Raw genomic sequence first — 20778 nt, 5'->3', positions numbered from 1 at the left:
ATCACAACTATCTTATGAGGAAGAAAAGGCAAGAAAATTAACAGGCATTCATTATACTGTAAAGAGTAGACACACCAATCTTCAGTTACTATTTTCAGCCTAGTACACATAATAGGACAAGAGGGCAAAGGTAGAGATTAAAGAAAAACAAATTCCATCCGTCAGGAAGAATTTTTCACATGAGAATCATAAATGTTGGAACGCTCTATCAAGTAAGGTTAATGAGGCTACAAGCTAGCAGCCAAGGAACATAAAGTTAGATGGCATCATGGGTGGATGACAAAAAAGGAAGCAATTTTGTAATTATCCCGAAGGGAAGAATGCTTCTGATGCTCCTTGCATACCAACATACAGAGCCATATTTGCCTTTCAGTAACACCTGCAAAATCTGATCACATTCCTTAGGTGAATTACACAGCATCAGTGACAGGACAGTCTGGTCCATGGGTTTTATAAAATGTATGCAAGAAGAGAAAGGATTATCTTTCTTTAATGCATGGAGATTTAAACATTAGATTCATTTTTCCCATTCACTGTATTTTGCATCTTTCATATATAAACCTACAACTTAATAATAATAAAATAATAACTAAAGAACTAAGAAATATTCTTGAACCTTTTTTTTTTTTTTTAATAAAGCAATATATACAAAATTATCTGTATGACTCTTAGACTTGATAATATGCAATGTTCCAATTATGAATCATGTAAGAAATCACCATGCAACAAAATCAAAACAACGTATCTTAGAAAGTTTTGAACTGGATGCTTGGTGAATGTCAAGGTGAAATTCCAGTTAAGCAAATGTCTGGGTTTTGGTGACATTCCATAATGACTGTTTCTTCATGTGTTAGTTAGAAGTTTTAGAAGTGACTGGAAAAATGTATAGAATCTTCACTAACAAAGCTAACTGATGTCACAGAGATGAGGCACTAAACAATATAGAAAACAACAGTCTGGGTTTAATGTTAGGATGGGAGCAATGGAAGTATGTATTAGTCCTGTCCCCTGTAGATTCTTAATTGTAAACATAGAAACCCTGGGCACACAGAGCAAGAGGAACTGTTTTCAGGTTTTATGTCTTTCCAAAAAGAAGGATAGCAATGACTTGATAAACTATCATTTCAGCATGAAGTCCCAGTACGGTACCTCAGTGAAAAAGAGATAATACAACATTTACCCCCAAAGCCGTATAGAAAAGAGATATGGAGGTTAAGCTGAATTGATAGTAACAGTATTTGTGGTCTTGCTGTGACTGACAATTTCAAAAACAAATGCATGAGAGCTTAGAGAAGAGCTGCAGGTAATGGTCAAAGACCTGAGAAAAAGGCTTCTGTTTAATGACAAATTACAGGGGGCTAATTTATGTAGCTTCATAAGCAGAAAGTGATGCTTAGAAACAAGCAATGTGTTATAGTGTCATGAGGCTAAAACAAATAAAATTCACAGTCAATTGTTAACATAATCATTATTTAAGTCAAACTCCAGTCAAACCTTCACTGGATGATAAAAAATGGAGGTCAGAAATTTGGGGATGTATTTTGACTCACTCTTCAAGAATCCTATTCTGAACTTCTGGCTGCTAGAAATTAAAATCTGAACATGTTTATGGCAAAACATTTCTCAGCTCAGAGAGACAAATACGATGTACAAAAAACAGAAAGCCAGAAAATGTATATAATGCCAAGTCACTCATTATAACCTGAGGGAGGCTAGGAAAGCAGGCCTTCAGTAACCATCAACATGAAACCACACTGTCAGCACACACGGGCAGCATTTCTATTAATTGTTACCCCGAACACTTAAATTCAGTTAATCCTTGTTGTGTGCTATTGCATCTCTCAGTAACCAACAGAAAACATTGAAAGCTTACTGCCTCATCCAACATGTGCTCAAGTCCATTGATTCCAAGGGGCTCCCTAGAAATTTGCTGAGATCTCACTTTAAGAACTGACAACACAGACCACTTGATAGCACCAGCTTAAAAGAGAATTTTCTGATGAAGTCAGCAAGCTGTTCCACTTAAAAACTGGTGGCATGCAATGCCTTTCGTCAAATTGCAGTTAATCATTACAAAATAGTTAAGCTTGGGAACTATTGTGTTCTCAAAGTATTTTGACTCAAAGCAATTGGTCATAAGTCCTTAACAAAGAATCCAAGTGCTGATATACCAAGATCCCATAACGCTGTGACTTTACAAAGCAGGCTGAATATGGTGTTTAGAAACAAGGGACAAGTTGGGGACATATCTGACACAGTGCATGACAACACAGCGCAGAGGTCCAAAAAGCTATTTTTAAAGGGCCAACCTTGGGCAAGGAATCTAAACACTGTGGGTTGTGGTATGTTCTTAAAAAAAAAAAACAAAAAAAACCAACACACAAACAAAAACACCTGCTAGAGGAATTCATTGGGATTAAGCTGTAGAAGCACAGAGCCTACAGAAGGTAACTTTTATCATGGCAAATATGCCAGCTGAGTAACCCACAGTGACTGAAATTAGAACAGCATGTTACTGTGGGTATGGATGGATGTAACATTTCCTTCCCTGTCAGTTTTCCAAGTTGAGAGGTATAATGCAAAGCCGTATGGTTTTATGACCTGAATGTTAAGGAGAAGAAAGTGATTAACACCCTGCCTACAGGCTAAAAGGGAGAACAAGGTCCCTATCCTGCCTTGCTGCACACCTTCTGTGTCACGTAGACTGGGGACTGGCTTACCTGCACTGTGACAGCAGCAAGACTAATACCACCAGTGTGGACATGCAGTGAGCCCTGACTTGCTTGAGCTCCCTACTTATCAGCTACAGCTCTTGTTTGGGGTTTTGTTTTAAGGCAGTCTTCTGTGTGGCTCTGCTGCTGTGGAGGCTGATGGATGATTTGGAACCCAGGCCTGAAAAAATGTGCAGTCTGCACTTCAAGGTCTCCTGCAGGCACAGTCCTGCAGCAGGATTCCTTGTGCAGCTGCCCTCTGCTTCTGCTTGTGAAATTCTGGAGCTTTCCCTTTTCACAATTCCCCCAGCTCTCCGGTATTTGTCTTACTGCTTCTGGATGTGCAGAGATTTTGGGAAGAGACCATCAGATCAAAAGGGCAGAAGGCCTTCCTGCCTGTGCTCTGGAGCACAGTCTTTGCATACATTGCTCATTGTTCCTGCTCAGAACTTCTGATGAGGTTAGCCAGGCTAAATCAGAGTTTAATCTAAAATCAGCTCATAAATGTCAGAAAAAGAGAAAATTTCTTCCAACTACGGCTAAACCGAGTTTGTCTTTCATCCAAGAAAGAAAGAAAGAAACAAACAACCCCCTTGCATTTTGATTTAAGTTCAGCAGTTTCTTACATACATTTTCTTCTTCCATAGGCAAACAGTACTCCCTTCTGGCCTTCTCTCTTGCTGAAACAACTTCAGGGTAATTTGACATGACAGTCTCAGGCTTGTCTTCTCCACTACTAAGAATAAGATTTTTCTCAAAGAGTAAGTTCTTGTTTACAGAGAATCTGTACACAATGAAATGGGAGTTAAATAATCTTGGGAAATTCTTTCTTCAAATAATAACTCAAAAATCACTGATTTCTTATGTGTAAATGGTTTTGGGAAGATGTTATCTCCATATAGATGAATAGATTACCATGGGATTCCCCATTAACATGATAAGGAGCCATAATCTCACTGCAGACTATGTCTAGAGGGTAAATAGTGAGAATACTTGGCATGTGTATTTTTGTATCTCCTTATCTCCTCAGAAAGATGAACTCATTGCCCATTATGAACTGTGCTATAATATGAAGTTATATGTCTGCTTGTCTTAATGCAGTATTTATTTATAAAGGGCTGGTAGGGTCAAGGCTAGGAATAAAAGGCAGGGGTTGGACTCAGTCTACTTCTCTTTCATAACAAATTGGAGCCTTACATCAGTTCCTCTCTTTGTTTACAAATGTTAATGGTTTTAAGGAAGACAGTGAATTATGATGTACAAATAACAGGTAAATTGCATTAACAGAAAATGAAATATCTTGATGAAGTAGTACAAATTACAGCATTGTTAAATGGGGATGGTATACTTCCAGTGAAAGAGCTGACAAGTCTGGAGTCTCTTTGATGGAAACTGGTTTCTATATACAAAGGATTTACCAAGTGCCAATAAGTTTTCTGATTTGGTCACAGTAATTCTCTTGTGTACCCTTCCTTGGGAAAAAACAATAGACTAGGTGGCCGAAAGTATGAAGACCTGCATAACTTCGAAGAAAACAAGGATCACATATGCACATTGCTGTAGGGTTCCTGTGGATTCCTCATTCAGGCAAACTGAAGATCCCAATCTTCAAAATTATTTACAATCCAGCTTCAGGCTACCTTACCCATCACCCATCGACTCAGTGGTGACCCAGTGTAATACGATGCCCTAAGGGACAATACAAACCTCAAGCAAGAGATTAGAGTTGTGAAAGCAGAAGTGAAGTTTTCTTGAAGTTCTCCAACATCTTTGACTAGTGAACACAATTTATCAAGAATGGCTCCAATCTTATTCCCATGAAGGCTAGGAATTCCAAGTTGCCTTTCTTACGTAGACAAATAATCAGAAGATCAGTATTGGTCAGAGCATGCATTGGATGGTTGGCATAAGATGTTTGGATCTTGATTTAATGTCAGTAATTCCAAAAAGGAAATCAGCTTAAAGAGAAATTTAATTTTTTCCAGATTATTCCCAAATTCCTCATCCACACAAGTTTATTTGGATAACTACTCTTTGGAAAGGATTCAAGTATATTTTGATGCATGGAAATATTAACATTTTTGACTCCTTTGAGACCAATTAAGTTTATTTAACTCAGAAGAAACTGTACTGACTGCTTTATTCCTTGTGTCACTAAAAGGATGGAATCCCAAGAAGTTCTCTCCATGTTCCTCCTGACTGGGGCAAAAGCTAAGCAGGCTGTCCTATAAAGGAAAGGTTGAAAGGTTTTTTTAAAGGTAAAATTAACAGCTCCATAGATGAGGCAGAAAGGCTGTGATCTGCAAAATAAATCTGAACTACTGCCATAGAAAAGGAATGGAAAAGTAAGAAGCAGATCTAGACTGGAAACTGACCCAATGTGACAGACAACTGATAAACCCCACTTAACAACAAACGAGGACAATTAAACCCCCTGCCTTTGACTTCTCAGTTAGTCATAACTTAATTCTATAAACAGAAGGTAAAAGAGCACATTTTTCACATTCTCCTCTTCTGACCATTCCTTGTAGATACAAAATCTCTAGGGAGACGGAGACAGATGGAGGAGATGTGCTGCAGTTCTCATACTTTTCAAGAACAGATCAAAGTGCACTTGGGAAGTGCAATCTAAGCCAGAAAATGAGCCAAGTACTATGTCCTCAAGTCACCGTCTTTCCTTGGGGAGGACTATCCTTCCCAGCACTTCGACAGAATGAAAAGGGTTGGTGAATGTTTCAGGGATTTTTTGAGGATTTCTCTTCTTTTGCAATTTTGTTTGTGACCCGTTACTATTTCAGTGCGTTGACATGCTTATTTTTGTCCATTATTTTACTTACATGACACAGATAGAGACCAATGGAGTATCACAATGCCACGAAACGCCACATAATCTTCAAACAGAACTTTCAGGACAGGGTTTGTTTTTCTGCAGCGTTAATTTCCTATTCAAGCATGCCACATAGCAATACAGTTGCGAAGCAAGCCACAAATATTCAGACTGTTAACTGCTGCCTGCATTTTCTGCATCTCACCATAAAGCAGCTTAGCTCTTCCATTTTGCTTCTGTTCAGGTAAAATTACCCAATTCACCAAGTTATGCAAGAAATGAGTGGAGCCCTGATTTCCAGCCAATTATTCTGAACTGAAGCATCACAGTCGGAGGCAAATACATTCTGTGTTTACATTAATATATGATATACTCCTGTGCTCTATTGCTTGACCATCTGCATTGTTTAGCTGCTGGCAAATGTCCCTTGCACGGTTCTCACTTGTGCTAGCAAGCTTTTGCTTGCTTTGCTTCAGCACTCTGTCAAGACATTTCTCATCACTGCCTAGGGACCATGGGCACCCTGTAAGGGGCTGCCCAGTTTGCAAACTAAAGAGGTTAATTGCAAGAGCTAATGACTACTATGGACGTGGACAGACTGTGCCAACTGGCCACAAGGACAGAGAATACACCTTGGGACTCTGTGGTTTGCTGTAAAGGACACAGCCAGAGAGGAAGCAGCTTGTGAGCTTTACAGAGTTTAAGGGATAACAGATGTGCTGGCTGCCTCATAGATGCATACAGCAGACAGAAGATTTGGGCAACTTTATGCCTTCTCTGACCATGCACCTGCAAAAGCACCTGGGGAAAATTCAGCTGCAGTCCCACACTGCAGGGGAAATGCTTAAATTTCCCTGCTTGCTTCCTTCTTCCAGCAAGCACAACTGAAGGTTTTCCAAGTGTCATGCAGAGCTGCCTGGGCCATTTCCAGCGAGCTGTTTCTCTGGCTCCCAGCTCAGGGAGATATTCCGGCTTCCCATGCTCCACAGCCCCTGCGGCTATTCCCAGCCCTGTGCGGGTTCAGCATTCCTTTCTGCTCACTCCCTGTGTCGTGGCTGAGCCTGGGACGCCCTGGCAGCCCTGGTGGGCAGCTCCACTCTCCTTCCACAGGGGCTCCCAGGGACCTCTGCGCACATGCATTCAGAGTGCTGTGAGACCGTTACCAGGTGGCTGAACATCAGTTGCCCAGGGTCAGTGGGCCTGCCGCCCGAATGTAACACTCCTTCCTTCATCTGCTTGTGGTATGTAAGAGGGGCTTGCAAAAAGCCTGCTAAGCTCTCCCAGATTCCCATATCCACCTTAAGAAGTGATTTTGCTCCCCACAGCTGCAAGGCTGCTGCTCTGCAAGCACAGGCAGGACCTGAGCACGTCATGGGTAGCACATTACTGATGTGTACAAATGCTTTATTCTCCCCCCGCTTTTCACTTTCTGACCACCCCCAGGTTTGTTTCCACCCCCATGTTTCCATAAGTTGGCCATGCAGTGAGATGGCTCGTGTCCTACTGAGCCAGAGGCTGTAGCCTCCTAAGGATGAAGATGGGCAGAAGATGACCCATGTGGCTCTACCTGCTGCAGCCAATACATGGGCTCTGTGAGCCACATCACACAGAGCACTCAGGTGCTGTACCTTAGAACAGAGCTGCAACCAGAGATGGTGTCTGTTGTTTGGTTTCTAAAGACCTAAAGAGAAAGAAAAGGAAAAACAACAATGAAAGCAAAAAACCTTTTGGCAAAGCATGACACATGGAATGGTTCATGCTGTATCCAAAATACCTCACTCTGCTTGAAATACATTTTTTCATACAGACTGATTATGTCATCAGAAGGTAATTTTAATCAGCAAAGAACCTCTAAAAGCCTTAAGAAGTAAAAAGAAAAAGCATAGGTGGAATAAAAAGATCATAACGTGGCTTCAACAATGAATAGCAAAGGGGGGTTCAGGCACGATCTCCATCTAAGACCTGCCAAAACCAAGCCAAGCCCTATTTATCTGAATGATCTTCACATGCTGACTTCAGAAAGCTACTTCAGAATAAAGGTTGGGATCACTTAGGCATAAATACAACTCCTGAAATATCCCAGCAAGTGCACATCACTGGTAACAGATGTGATATAAAAACCCTTCAGAACTTGCACGTATAAAATGATTTAAAAGAAACCAAACAACTGCCAGTAACAGAAAACACAGCATAGCATGAAATGCAGTTGGGAGGAAATAAAAATTTTGCCATAACAGTGGGGAAAAGAAGTCCATATTCTGGAATATAAACTGCCTTGAAAAATTTTAAGGATAGATTCTCTATGGTGGATGTAGTAACGGCACAAATATCTCTCCAATAGCTATTTTTGGAACCTCTTGGGTTACAGAGAAAAGCTCATTTCATGGGATGGTATGACAGTTTGCTTGGAAAGAAAGCAGTTAAGAGACAGTATGATTCCCTGATCTGCAAGGACAACTCTTAATGCTCATATGGAAGTGTTTCTTTCCTGCTTGTTTGTTTAATGCTTACTTATGTGTTAAAACAAATGTCCAACAGTGAAAATGTTAATGGAGATCCTTGCCTTGGACATTAGAATATGGATTATAGTAGTGAAAGAAAGACTTGGTGCAGCCTGCGGTGGGAGCAAGCTGTGAGCTGAGCACTATAGAGAGGAGGCAAGGAGAAGCAGTGCTTAGCCCCTTTGGAGACCGGGTCGAACCCTTTGCCATGGGCAAAGCCCCTACTGCCATCAGCCAGACCTTTGCCACAGGCCCTCCAAATCCCACCCATGGGATGATGTCTTGGCCTCAGCCCATCCCCATGACCCTGTCCAGCGATTCCAGCAGCATCTGATTGCAGGGACCATCCCCAGCCTAGCCCACCTCCCCACCCTGACTGCCATTTCCTGCCCCTTACCCTGAAGGGCATTATCTTGTACTGCCCCTGACTACAGAAAGCCTCTACTCCTTCTCCCTGGGCTATATATCTACAGAGATGGCACAAAAATGTGTGTGTTCTCCAGAAACGTAGCAGTTCAGTGAAAACCGTAATGGTGGATAAGTAGAAACTGGACTGAAAAAATAAAAATAAAAAAAATTAAGATCCAAAGTATGTGTAATTACTCATGCAAGCACCAATTTGCTCATTAGCTTCTCTACAAAAGCTTTCCTCTTGCTGTGTGTTGTTTCTATGGGTGGAAACAATGAGTTGTTCTTCCACAGTAATGATCCACACCAACACTTTCTACCGCCCAATAGGCACAAAAAGGGCATAAGAAAATCAAGATTATCGGACCTTAATCACTCAAGTAATGTTTGCATGATATAAATCACATTCTTTCGCCATCAGCTGAATCAAATGCTGATGTCAACTACTTGCTGCAATTTGCAAGAAAATAGCTGTTGACAAATACCCAGAATTACCCAGAATTACAGAATTACAGAATTACTCTGAATTTTACTGTGTTTTTTTTTTTTTTTTTGTAGAGAGTAACACATTAGTTTTCTAAGGGAGAAGGGGAAGAAAAGCTGTAGCCTTTGGCAAGCAAAGGCATCATAACTATAAACTACGAGATCACCTCTGAATTCTCCAAGATCTTGGATCAGTATAATGCAATATGAAGAATGTTCCACTCCTTGCCTTGGAAAAACAAAAGCAAAGAACTGATTAAAAATACCCTTGATTCATGCAAGAAATTAACTAGTGCAAAAACAAAAAGATTAACTCAAAAAAAACCAAACAAGCAAAAACCAACCCACCAAAAAAACAACACAGCAAAAAACAGTACTCTAAACTACTGAATCAAAGCAATTATAATATATCTGTCAGTTTACATACACAGCAGAATAAGCCACAGTGCTGGTTTACATTTTGGCAAAGTCGATTCTGTTTGGACTTATAAATCATTTGTTTCTTTTGCACAAAATCTTACAAAAATAAATGTTAGGTTTAGAGTCGTAACACATAAAGACTTCCCGTGGTGCAATTACTACACAATAAAAGCCAGATGTGCTACTTTTAAAAGTTTGTGGAAAAGCAATGTTGAATGTTTGAAACCACTTTGGTTGCATCCAGAGAAAGGTGGTAAAATAAGATACTTTTTTTACATGATAATGTACCATGACAGGATTCTTGTCCCTCAGTGTCAACACTTTAACCTCTGAGAAACATGGGAAGCTGATAAAGATGCTTCTTCTATCAAATTCAGTGCAGCATGACTATATCACATCCCATTCATAATAAGTCTAAGAAACAGATTCACACTGAATATATAATCGCAGATATCCCCTGAGCATGCTTCTATCTACTCATAAGAAAAAAATGAGCAAGGGATGTATGAGTGGCTCTCCACTGAGGGATTACAGAACAGAGACATGCACGAGAACCTCTTTCTCATAGCAAACTCCAGGGAGACACTACATACTGCTTTTGGTGTCTCTAGTTCCTGATTGAATAGCTTGAACCAGTATTAGTATATGCCTATATATAAAGAACTAATTTAATCTACATAGACATAGTAGAAGTAGTTCTTAAATCTGCCTAGGAAGACTGATTAATTCATAAGAAATTGGGTCAAGTACTGGTTTCATAGGCAAGACAGCAAAAAATTTCATGAAAGCAATTGGGAAGTAGCAAATAAACTTTCTTATCAATGCGTGGAGCAGGCAGCATATAAGAAAGGACCAGAAGTAAGGAATCGATAGCTATAGAACAAGGCTCTATTTCCATAGACATAATATCACAGAGAGCATTAGTCTGCCTGATATCATATGGGTGCTGACAGGTGAAATCCTGCCTCTGATAACAGGAAAAAAAACCATAAGAATCTCATTTGGGCAGCCATTCTGCTGCCTGTCTGCAGCATGATGCACACTGACACTCAGGATGGTGATACCGCTGCCAGATCCAGGCATGATGGTAAGAGTGGAAGTGAGGGGCCCTGCAGCTGCCTGCATGCCACCTCCTTTGCTTGGGACTCCTCCCAGTTCTTTGACAGAACTGCCCCTTCTACACATATTTGTGACTCAACATAGAAAGAGTCCTTTCATACTACCCAGTTACTCTCTCAGTGTTCAAAGAATTGGTGAATAAAGTGATCAGATATACTATGATGACACTCCAAATCTCTTTTTTTCCCCACATATCATTATTCTGTCCAATTTTCTTATCTTTCTTACACCGTTACTCAAAGAAAGATGAGCCAAACCACTCTCAGTTAAGCAGACATAAACAAAGATTGCCTGTAAGCAACAGGACTGTCTGAAATCACCTCACTGTAGTGCTGAAATGATTTTGTTCTGAAACAGGATTGCCACGTTTCTCTTTGGGAGATCTCCTAGATGGAGATATCTTTCAAGTAGTGCATAGGAGCAGAAGTTGGTACGTTGGATTAGCTACTCCAGGCATGTCCAACTTGTGACCCACAGGCCACACTCAGCCCAACACAGCTCACGCTGTGGCCTCCTCCTGTCCCATGTCATCATGGTGGCAGAGTTCTATAAGCCCTCTCTTAGCAGAGAGATATATCCCTCACTTCACAGTCACACCTTATTTATCACTTCTTGCAGTATGTACATTTGTGAACAACTGTTCTCAAGGATGAAGTATAGGAAGTGTAGAATTTCAGCAAAAACCTCCGATGAACACCCGGAGAGCTCACTGAGAATTGCAACCACTGCCATCAAAGCTGATGTTGATGAGTCAGCATTACAAAAACATTAGTTTTACAAAAAGGAGAGTAATAAAGCCATATGTTTTAATAATAATAAAAAGTTAAACATTAAAATAAGTTTTGTAACATTAACTATCTTACATATTTTATGAAGTGAATCTTAGTGCATGCACTCACAGTAGACATGCCCAGAAGGGAAGACCAAGTGATTGCTCCACCCAAGCTTCCTTCAGCCTGGAAATCCTGGGTCAACATAAACAGTCCCACTGACACCGGACAAAACATTTGAGATGGAAAGGAGCAGGACACATCTGGGAAAACCTGGGTTTATGAGAGCTGTAAAGCATTGATGTATAATTTAGAGCATTGACTTGCGCTAGTTATCTCATTTCACTATAAAATCAATAGAAAGATGTACATAGTAGCATTGGTTCTATCCATTCTTATAAGGGATTGCTGCTTTTCTTTCTTAGATGCCATTCTCCCTAATACATCTCTACCAAAAAAGGTAGTTTTCATTAGGAACAGTCTGAATAATATACTAATGGGGCACCAATAAGGTAATCAAATATTACAAAACTACTTAGAAAGAGGTGTGTTTTGGGAAAGATGACAGTAAAAAGAAAAAAAAAACAGCTTTACAGAAGGTATATTCTCTGAGAATAAAAAGAAAGAACCATATTTTGGATGCAGTATGCTTGCGGGGACAAAAGAAGAAGAAATCTGTGAATGTGGCTAAACCTAGGGCAGTGAATACAATTTATTTAAGACAGATGAACATCTAAATCTACAATGTAAAAAAGTTCCAGAGGTATTTAAGGCCTTTAACATTGCCAGCCAGTGTATGCCAAAGTGTACAGAAGATAACTGGAGCCTTATCCACTTCAGTTGGCTCCTTCTCCCAGTATTTCCATCCAGGGATTCCTCTTCTCTAGCTCTCTTTGATCCAGAAGCTGCCATTCCCTCCTCTCACCAAAGCCACCTTTTCTTCTGCCTCAGTCCTTAGTTATTCTAAACATCCTTTTTCTTCTCCATTCTGAAACATCCATCCCCTAGCAGCTACTATAGTCCACCAGAAAGATGCCCAGTCGAATGCTTTGGGTTCCCCTTTTTATCTGTCCTTCCTTGCTGGCTTCCTCCTTAATCTCACCACAGTATCTTCACATATATAATTTCACTCATTCAGCAATGTTTATCCCCAGCAACTGGAACTCATTCACATACGTGGCTATCAAAATCTGCTGCTCTGCTTGTGTCATTACAGGCAGAACAATGATTTTTTAATCTGGTCCTGCAGACTTTAATAATTCATAGCATTTCTTTTTTAAACCCAGGCTAATAAAAGTCCTTATAGCACTCACATGTTAATTTGTGTAACAAACTGTAACAGGTCAATGTGACAAACATGATGGCAGTATGAAGAGAATCGGGGTTTTCCTGACGCACAGAAAACTTGGAATTCAAGCCTTCTCCTCAGTCACAATCCTTATGCACAAAATGAATCCTCCATACAACTGCCAGCCGCCCACCCCTAATTCCTCAGGTGCTGTTGCTGCTTCCCACACAAGCCTGCTGTGTCACACTGCAAATACATTCAGCAGGGGTGAGCCTGAAGGAGCGAGCAAACCCCTGTTCTCTCCCCCTGCTGCTTAGCAGAGCCAGCCCAAGCTTCCATGACTGTGTGTGGGGACCTGATCCAAAGTTAGCTCTTCCCACTCATCTCTTTTTGATGACTGGTAGGTTTAAACCAATAATTTCCCAGTTCAGCTTACCATGTGACGACAAAAAGATCTGCACTCACTAAGTAGAGCGGCATATGAGCAAGAAATAGGGTAAGTATTTTGGTAGCAATGCTGCTCTAATTTCTTATGGAAAGATGACCATTCTTCATCGCTCATATGCACAGCAGCACTTCACCTTCCATACAGCTGCCACCTTAAAGATGTTAAATTAGGGAAAATGGATCTCCATGTAGGACACACAACTACTATAAAAGGGAGACTATTTTGTAGAGATTCAAGCAGCAATGGCCAGACTGCATCTGCTAATTTGAGGAGGTAACTCACGTATTTCCACTGTATCCCTCTATGCTAACTCTGCAGCCTACAAGCCAGAACATGAAGATATATGAGTCCATGTTTTGGCTAAAGCTCAGGTATCACGCCATGCACTCTGCAGCACGCCTTCATAAAGAAGAGGCATACCACAAATGATGCCTTTATATATCAGTTAATCCCAGTGATTTCATTCAAGGCTTACATTGTCATCAGCCTGCTCCACATACAAAGTGTGGCAATACTGTGTCACTACACACAGCTCAGCAGAAGGATGGGTCCACCAAAAGATCAACATGTGGCACTTGAGTTCTTAGCTCAGTGCCTTTCCTGTGGGACTGTGAGAGCTGCCTGCCAACTTTCACTTTGCCACAATGGGAATGATGCACCCCAGCATCCAACAGTACCCAGACACCAACAGCCCAGTGCAGACCTAAGGGCCAGCTGCAGCTTGTGTGTGAAATCTATATGCTGTGTCACACTGCTAGCTGCAAAACCCCTAGTATTTCCCAGTTCTTAGTGCATTATGCCTAGATTGGCCTACGTTTAGAAGGGGACCTTAAAGATGATTTAGTTTCAACTCCGACCCTTTTCACTGCTGACACGGAACCACATAAAAAAGGGGTAAATGCTTCAGAGTGGGATTAAAATATAAGTAGGATAGCTCTTAAGAAACTTAACTGAGGTTCGGTTTATTCTAGCGTGTGTCCAGGGAGCACTGACAGACATGGCCACAAGCCAAGACTCTGCGACCTCCCAGCCCACAGCAGCCAGGCCTGATCCTAAACCTACTTACAATAAGGAGAATCATCCCAGTGAACTCACCAAGCACTGGGACAGGCATATGCAAACTCCTCCACTTCTCTCATACCCTTGTGACAATAATGAAGAGTTAAAATAACTTCTGCTTATATCAACAACTCAAGCAGATGCTCATGATCACCTATTACAGCATTAAACTTAGCTTTTATTTTTAGACTTAATAATCATAGAATTATTTGAGTTTGAGGGGACCATTAAAGGCCATCTAGTCCAACCTCCCTGCAACAAACAGGGACACCTACAGCTTAGTCATGTTGCTTGCCTTGTCCAGCCTGACCCCGAGTGTCTCAAGGGTCAGGGCACCCACCACCTCTCTGGGCAACCTATGCCAGTGTCTCACTATCCTTACTGTAAAATACTTCTTCTTTATATACAGTCTAAATGTCCCTTAGTTTAAATGATAATTTATTTATAAACATGCTTCTCACTTGTCCCGTGAAACCGTGTCTTCAAATTCTCAGTTCTCAAATGAGGTCTGGACAGGATTAAACACATTTCACCTGCAGGTTCACTTCCCTCCCCATTCTGGCATCCTCAGCACTGCATTTCTGTCCCGCCCACCTGCTTGGGTGCTTTTCTCATGAAAATGAAGACGTCTCGGGGTTTGCTTCTAATTGCTCGCTTTAACAAATTAACCATCCCGAGCAAAAGTAATTGTGGAATCCCTCAAGCTACCTGACAGCGAAGCCCCGCGCTTCTCTGCTCAACATCACCTCGCTGAAGGCAGCAATCTGTACGGCTTGTAGAGATGATCTGTGGGTTGTTTCTTTAAATGGCATGACAGATAAACCATCTGGCAAAGGGAAACACGGCTCCCCGCTTGCAGGTACCAAGGAAACCGCCCTCTCTTTCCCTCTCCCCAGTAAATGCCAACCCCAGTGCGCGGTACTTACGGCATCGACCCTGCCGGCCGACAGCACGACCTCCAGCAGCACCAGCAGAAGCCCCACGTCCCTGCGGGAGAGGTGAACAAAACTCAGTGCCGGTCAAAGCGAGCACAACACAAACACGTGATAAATCCCACAACAAAAGGTGAATACGACTTTAAAAAAGTTGCTTCCAAGAGCCCGCCGAGCGCATTTACTTACTGACAAACAAAAACACGCGAGCTGGGAAGCGGCGAGAGGTCCATGTTGGTTCCTACCCAGCCGGGGGGTTCGGCTCAGGGCTCGCTGGCTCCGCGCTGCCGCCCCTGTGAAGCAGAGCAGAGCACAGTCCGCATGTAGCGCGGGGAGCGGCCCCTCCGCAGCCACGGGACGGCGGAGCCCACGTCCCCGGTCCCTCCGCACCCGCTCCGCACCGCAGCCCGCGGCGCTCCGTGCCCTCCCGGGCGGTCGCGGTGGTGCGGGGCGTGGGAGCGCCGCGCCTCCCCCCGCTCCCCCCTCCCCCCCGCACCCACCCGCGGCGGGAGGAAGAGGAATAGGAATCGCGGCCGGCGTAGAGGGAGCGCCGTTGCACCCTCCCAGGGTCCCCGCCCGCCCGCCCGCGGGGAGGAGGGGGCTGCCGCCGCCCATCGGTTACGGCGCGGCCAGTCGCTCGGCCCCGAGGCATTGCAGGCGCCGCGGCCGGCACGGAGGGGAGAGGCGTGCATGCGGGACCGGCCCCGAGGAGCCCCCACGCCGCGCTGAGCCGCCGGCGCCCCGCCGCCCAGGGACCGACGGAGCAGCGCGGTGCGCGGTAACATGTGGCGTTGGCTGGGCTTCGGGCTGCTGCTGAGCGCCGAGCTCAGCGCCGTGTCCGCCGCGGTGAGTACGCGGGGGTTGCCCCGGGTGCGGGACGGGGGATACGCATGGGGAAGGAGCAGCGCGCTCCCGTCCCTCCGCTGCGTTCATACAAGAGGGGAGCGGGGCGGCCAGGTGGGCTCTGCCCTGCAGCGGAGCCGTGCGTGGGGCTCCGACCGCCCCACTGGGTGCAGGTCATCGGGCAGCAACCCCGGTTGGGAGGGGAGGGAAAGCTGTTCCAGTGACTTTAGGCTGCGAGTGCATCTCCGAGGGAAAACGAAGTAAAACAAAGCTAAAAGTTAAGTTTCTCTAGGAAAAAAAAGTAAAAGAAGAAGGGTTTGGCTGCATGAATTCAAAGCGTCGTGCTCGCTGCCTTTTAAGCCCCGTGATGGGCAGCCGACTGGAGGCCAAAAAAGGATTCTGATGTTAATGATTAAGTTCAGCTTTGGCACCTTTCCCTGCAGAGAGAGATTCGGCCACAGACATGTAAAATCGAAAGTGTGCAGGGAGCCTGAACGATTTGCTAAGGGAGCTAATTTTATTCCTGAGATACTGGCTACCCTCTGTCCTTATGTTAAAGTACCGTTTCCTGGTACTCCCGAAGTATTTGTGCAGTTCCTCGGACCTTCAGTGTCCTAAGCAAAGGCAGATGACATCGTGGTGTGAACTAGGTCATCTTTCCTTCTCTCTGGTTTCTTGCACTGGGCAGATTGACACTGTAGTAGTGAAATTTAGAGGGGGACAAAACTTGCCTGGACAAGGGCAGATGGATTTCTGTCACATTTCCTGCCTTAGATGTAAGATCTGGGACTTTAAGCAGTGAAGGATGTAGCAGAGAGGGTAGTTTTAAACTTTTTCTGCTGAAAGTAAGTTCTATATTGAGTTGCTTTCCCTGCGTGACCATGGGGATGGTATCTGTGCCTTGGATCAGCTGAAGTAAGAAGCATGCTGAACTCCTGTTGCTGATATTATCAGGCTCACTGTAGTGGCAGTAAATCACTTGGTGATGCACCTTTTGGATGACTCAACCCTCATTTGGTGTTAAACTGTCATCCTTTTGGGATGTAATTAATTGGAATGAAGTAAAATCTTTTCAGGTAAGTCATTCATGTTTGAATTCTGAGTTTGGTACTTGAGGTACAAGCATCTATCAGTGACACGCGTTCCCACCTTGTGCAGTTCACAAAGTCATTGAGTAAACCAGGGCTGTCAAAGACAGAGAACTGTGAGGAAGATGTGCACATCAAATAAAGATGGAAACTTTACTGTCAGTTATACCACATCAGGACTTCACTAGCAGCTCTTTTTGAATTGTCTCATGTATACCAGATAAATTGTTGTATTAAATTCAAGAACGCTTAAGGTAACCTGGAGCTGTTAGTTACATAGTGGAGATAACACACATTTAACTCTTTCTGTTGTTATGCTGGCTGTGGATTGTTCCCAATCAGTGCCACCACCCAAGTATGTCAAGGAAGCCGAGCTCCTTGCAGTTCTGTTGCTGTAGGCAAGCTTTCAGCCAAACACAGTGAGCTACTACCCACCTGACAGATCCTCCTCCTGCTTTCAGAGTGCGGACCCAATCTGGTGTTGTCCCCAGACAAATGTACTCCTGCTGCTCGCTTGCTCTGTTTACATGTGAGCAGTGTTGGAGGGCTGCATGGTAAGGCAAGGTTGCATGCAGTACTGGTTACGATAGGCTCAACGAAGCTGTTCTCTTACAAAAACGTGATGCTGCCCTTTTCCTGCCCTTAAACATTTTGTATCAGCTGGATTACAAAGTAATCATATTTGTGCAGCTACTTTCTTATCATGCTCTTTTTTCACAGAGTAACTGAGATTGGAGGCACCTTGGAGAACATCTCATCCAACCCCTTGCTCAGAGCAGGCTGCTTAGGGCCATATCCCGTGGGGTTCTGAGCATCGCCACAAATGTAGACTGCATAACCTCTCCGTGCAGCCTGTCCCAGTGACTGGTCGCCTTCACAGTAGAACTGTTTCTTCATACGTTCCCATCATAGTGCTGCAGGCTTGTGACTGGTGACTGACTAGCTGGGACTTGAGGTCTCATCTGCGATGGCAGACATGACAGAAGCAGCTCGTGCCCTGCTGTGTGTAGGGGTTCTGCATAGTAACAGGGCCGACAGTAAAAGATTTTTTTATTGCTGACATGTTCATGATTAAATACATAGAAGGAGATTTGGAAGGACTGCTCCACGGAGGCATTTGGTGCGGCAAAGCCAGCGCATAGTCGGCTGCTGCCAGGATCATATGCCTAGTGCAGGGCAGGGACCTTACCAGGGCATAATATGGCACTATTAAAGTGCACTCACATATGGCACTGGCTCGTGTATTAGGTGTTGATTAATTATAATTGAAATACTAACTATAGCTTGTTCGTGTTTTTGTGCTATTCTGTATTCCTCTCAGGAAGTTCATTTTCCTATATGTAAAGAGGTTAGAGAAGAAGACAGGGCACCAAATTACGGTATTTTCAGGTCGGGATGAGAGACTGCTCTTATGTGGTGGTTACAGAAGAAAGTTGTTTTGATGGATCTCTGCGGGGGCTCTCATTTCTAACACTGTCCAAGCTGCTGTTTCCTTTGGAGAAAGTCTGTTTCCTAACATTCTTACTGCTTGGTTGAGAGATGACAATGCTATGGAAATCCTGCTTGATACCCTCTCCACACCACTGAAGATGCATTTGGCGTGTTTTCCAAAATGAAGCAAGATCTTCAGGCTGTGTTAAAATACCAGGGCAGATCACCCAGGCCATAGGTGGGCTGGGTGCCAGCAGGTCAGGAGACCCTCGGTCCCATGTAGCCCTGCCTGGGGTACGTGCCCGGTGCTGGCTGAGCTGGGCCTGCTGTTTTCCATGCCCCCAGATGTGTGGCATACACAATTCTAGGCCAAAAGCACAAAAATCTAACCAAGAAACTATTGCTCCCAATTAGTCTGGATGATGTTTGTGTTCTGTGTTTTGTTAGAAAATGGTTTATGAAGAAGTACAGAGGACGTATACCAAAGGCAGGTAAAAGAAGTAACTAAAAAAGGTTGTGTGACTGGCAGAGGTACATGTGGGTATGCCTTTGCCAGTAAAATCAGTCTAGGCTGGACACCTGCCTTCTGCTGCTGTTTATGCCCAGGGTTGAGAATGCTTTTGGTGCTGAGAAACACAGTTCACCTGTCCCTCTAGGCCATTTGACATCCATGTTCCTGTATGTTCTCAAGGAGTGGTCTTGTCATCGCTAAGAGCACATTTACCAAACTTTGACAAATTTTAGTTCAGTGACTTGTAGGAAGGGGTATGAGACCTGGGGTGGCTGGGGTGCAGTTTAGAGAGACATGAGAGCACACAGAGGACAGTGGCCAGGAGGCAGGGATATCTTCTCCCCTTCCCCTGTGATTCCTAGCGTAGCCTTGTGGTGACAGGAACTGCACTTGCCCCAGAGGTGGGAGAAGTGATGAACCCCTGGTTTCTGATGGTAGTGTTTGAGCCCTGCCAGCTGAGCAGGCTGTGGCCAAGATTGCCTCCTGTGACTCATCTTCATCAGCCCCATTCCTGCAGCCAGCTGCTCAGTGTCAGCATGTGCAAGTGCACTTCTGGACCGGCATCCCAAGTAGCACAGTTCTCGCTTCTATGCTAAATATTTTCAGAAATAGGGCAGGATTTCATCACTGCTCATCTGTTTAGCCTATGTAACCCTGGGAAGAAGTTAGGTTACATTGCATCTGAGGTGTCTGCTGTCAGTTGCTATGATCACGTAAGGAAATGTAGGTTAGCTGTTGCAGGCAGCTAAGACAATTGTTTAAAATGTCAGTAACCATCTCTAGGGATATGCTTATGAATATTGTTCTTTTTATAGAACTAGACTAAACAAAGGAAGATTCAACAACCTCAACATGAGAATAAATTGACTTCATCAGTGTTTAACAGCTACGTAGTGCTCCCTTCCCAGAATTTCCGTTGACTTTCCCATTACAGAAGCATACAGCACCTTGCAAAATTTGGTGATGGAGGGAATTTTGGGCATGGGTTGTAACAACTAAAGCAGCAATCAGTATGGATAAGGAGCAACTGAACATAGGAAGCACTTTTATAATTCAGCAGTGTTTGTGGGAAGATAAATTTTGACTTCTCTAGAAACATTCTTGGTAATTTAATACGTTGGAAAAGTATGTGGCATTAGCCCTCTAACAGCCTTTATATAGCAGTGTCTTGGACAACGTGGACATACAATAGAGACCAAATTAAGGCACTTTCAATATATATATGAGTTACTATCATTGTGTCATTTTAATCTGAAGTGACTTGCAATAAAGAAAAAGGCAAAGCTGTACTTTATAAAGAATATAAGTAGAAAACAGAAAACCCCTCTGCCAATGGTTGCTCTCTTGCATGTATAAACAGAAAAAGGATGATCAAAATATTTGATCAGAAGAAATGTCCATTTCAGCTTTAAATTTCTATTTAGTATCGAGAAAAATACATCTAAACAACTAAGTAGGGTTGAATAAGTATTTCTAGGGTGAAAAAGATGACTATTCAAGCTTAATTTATCTCTGAGATATTATCTTGTGGAGTGGAGCTTGGATAAACTTTCTAATGTGAAAAAAAAGTACAGAAGTGTATACTTAAAAGTGCCTTTGCTACCAACCCCTTCAACATCTGCTATACTTCATTCTGCACTAGACTCACCTTTGAAATCACTGCTTTGTTTGATCCGATATCTCAACTGGCTGTGTCGTAGTGCACATCTCATAGCCTTCATCCCATTTTGTCTGCCTCTATTGCATTTCCATCATGGGCAAAGCCCACAGCAAGCCTTAAGGTGGTATTAAACCTTTTGAGACTACATGGTTGTGTAATGATGGTAGGAAAATACTACTGATCCTGGATATATGTATGTATTTTTTTATTTTTATTTATTTATTTATTTTGTAGCACTGGTGCATTATTACTTGTCCAAGGTGCTGCAATGTGCAACAA

The 20778-nt window shown here is 43.2% G+C and overlaps 2 protein-coding genes across 5 annotated transcripts in view; one reads left to right on the top strand and one right to left on the bottom strand.

The window, feature by feature from the left end:
* Window positions 1–15599, bottom strand: part of COL4A2 (collagen type IV alpha 2 chain) — a 130194-nt gene extending 114595 nt beyond the window's left edge. The window contains exons 1-3 of one of the 3 annotated variants that reach the window (XM_015851419.2): window positions 15467–15599; window positions 15156–15259; window positions 14961–15021 (exon numbers count right to left, since the gene is read on the bottom strand). In XM_015851419.2, coding sequence (XP_015706905.2) covers window positions 14961–15021; window positions 15156–15199 — 105 coding nt within the window. In that variant the 5' untranslated portion in view covers window positions 15200–15259; window positions 15467–15599. The other 2 variants (XM_015851420.2, XM_015851421.2) reach the window with 2 other exon arrangements.
* The window catches only part of COL4A1 (collagen type IV alpha 1 chain), a 105729-nt gene continuing 100537 nt past the window's right edge, over window positions 15587–20778 (top strand). For both annotated transcript variants that reach the window (XM_085535069.1, XM_085535076.1), the window contains exon 1: window positions 15587–15812. In XM_085535069.1, coding sequence (XP_085391195.1) covers window positions 15750–15812 — 63 coding nt within the window. In that variant the 5' untranslated portion in view covers window positions 15587–15749. The remainder of the gene's footprint in view (window positions 15813–20778) is intronic.

The sequence above is a fragment of the Coturnix japonica genome, chromosome 1 (assembly GCF_054131305.1).
Source record: "Coturnix japonica strain WE chromosome 1, WE-NBRP24, whole genome shotgun sequence".
Taxonomy (NCBI): domain Eukaryota; kingdom Metazoa; phylum Chordata; class Aves; order Galliformes; family Phasianidae; genus Coturnix; species Coturnix japonica.
Note: the sequence above shows the minus strand (reverse complement) of the source record. Positions and strands in the feature narration are given on the sequence as shown.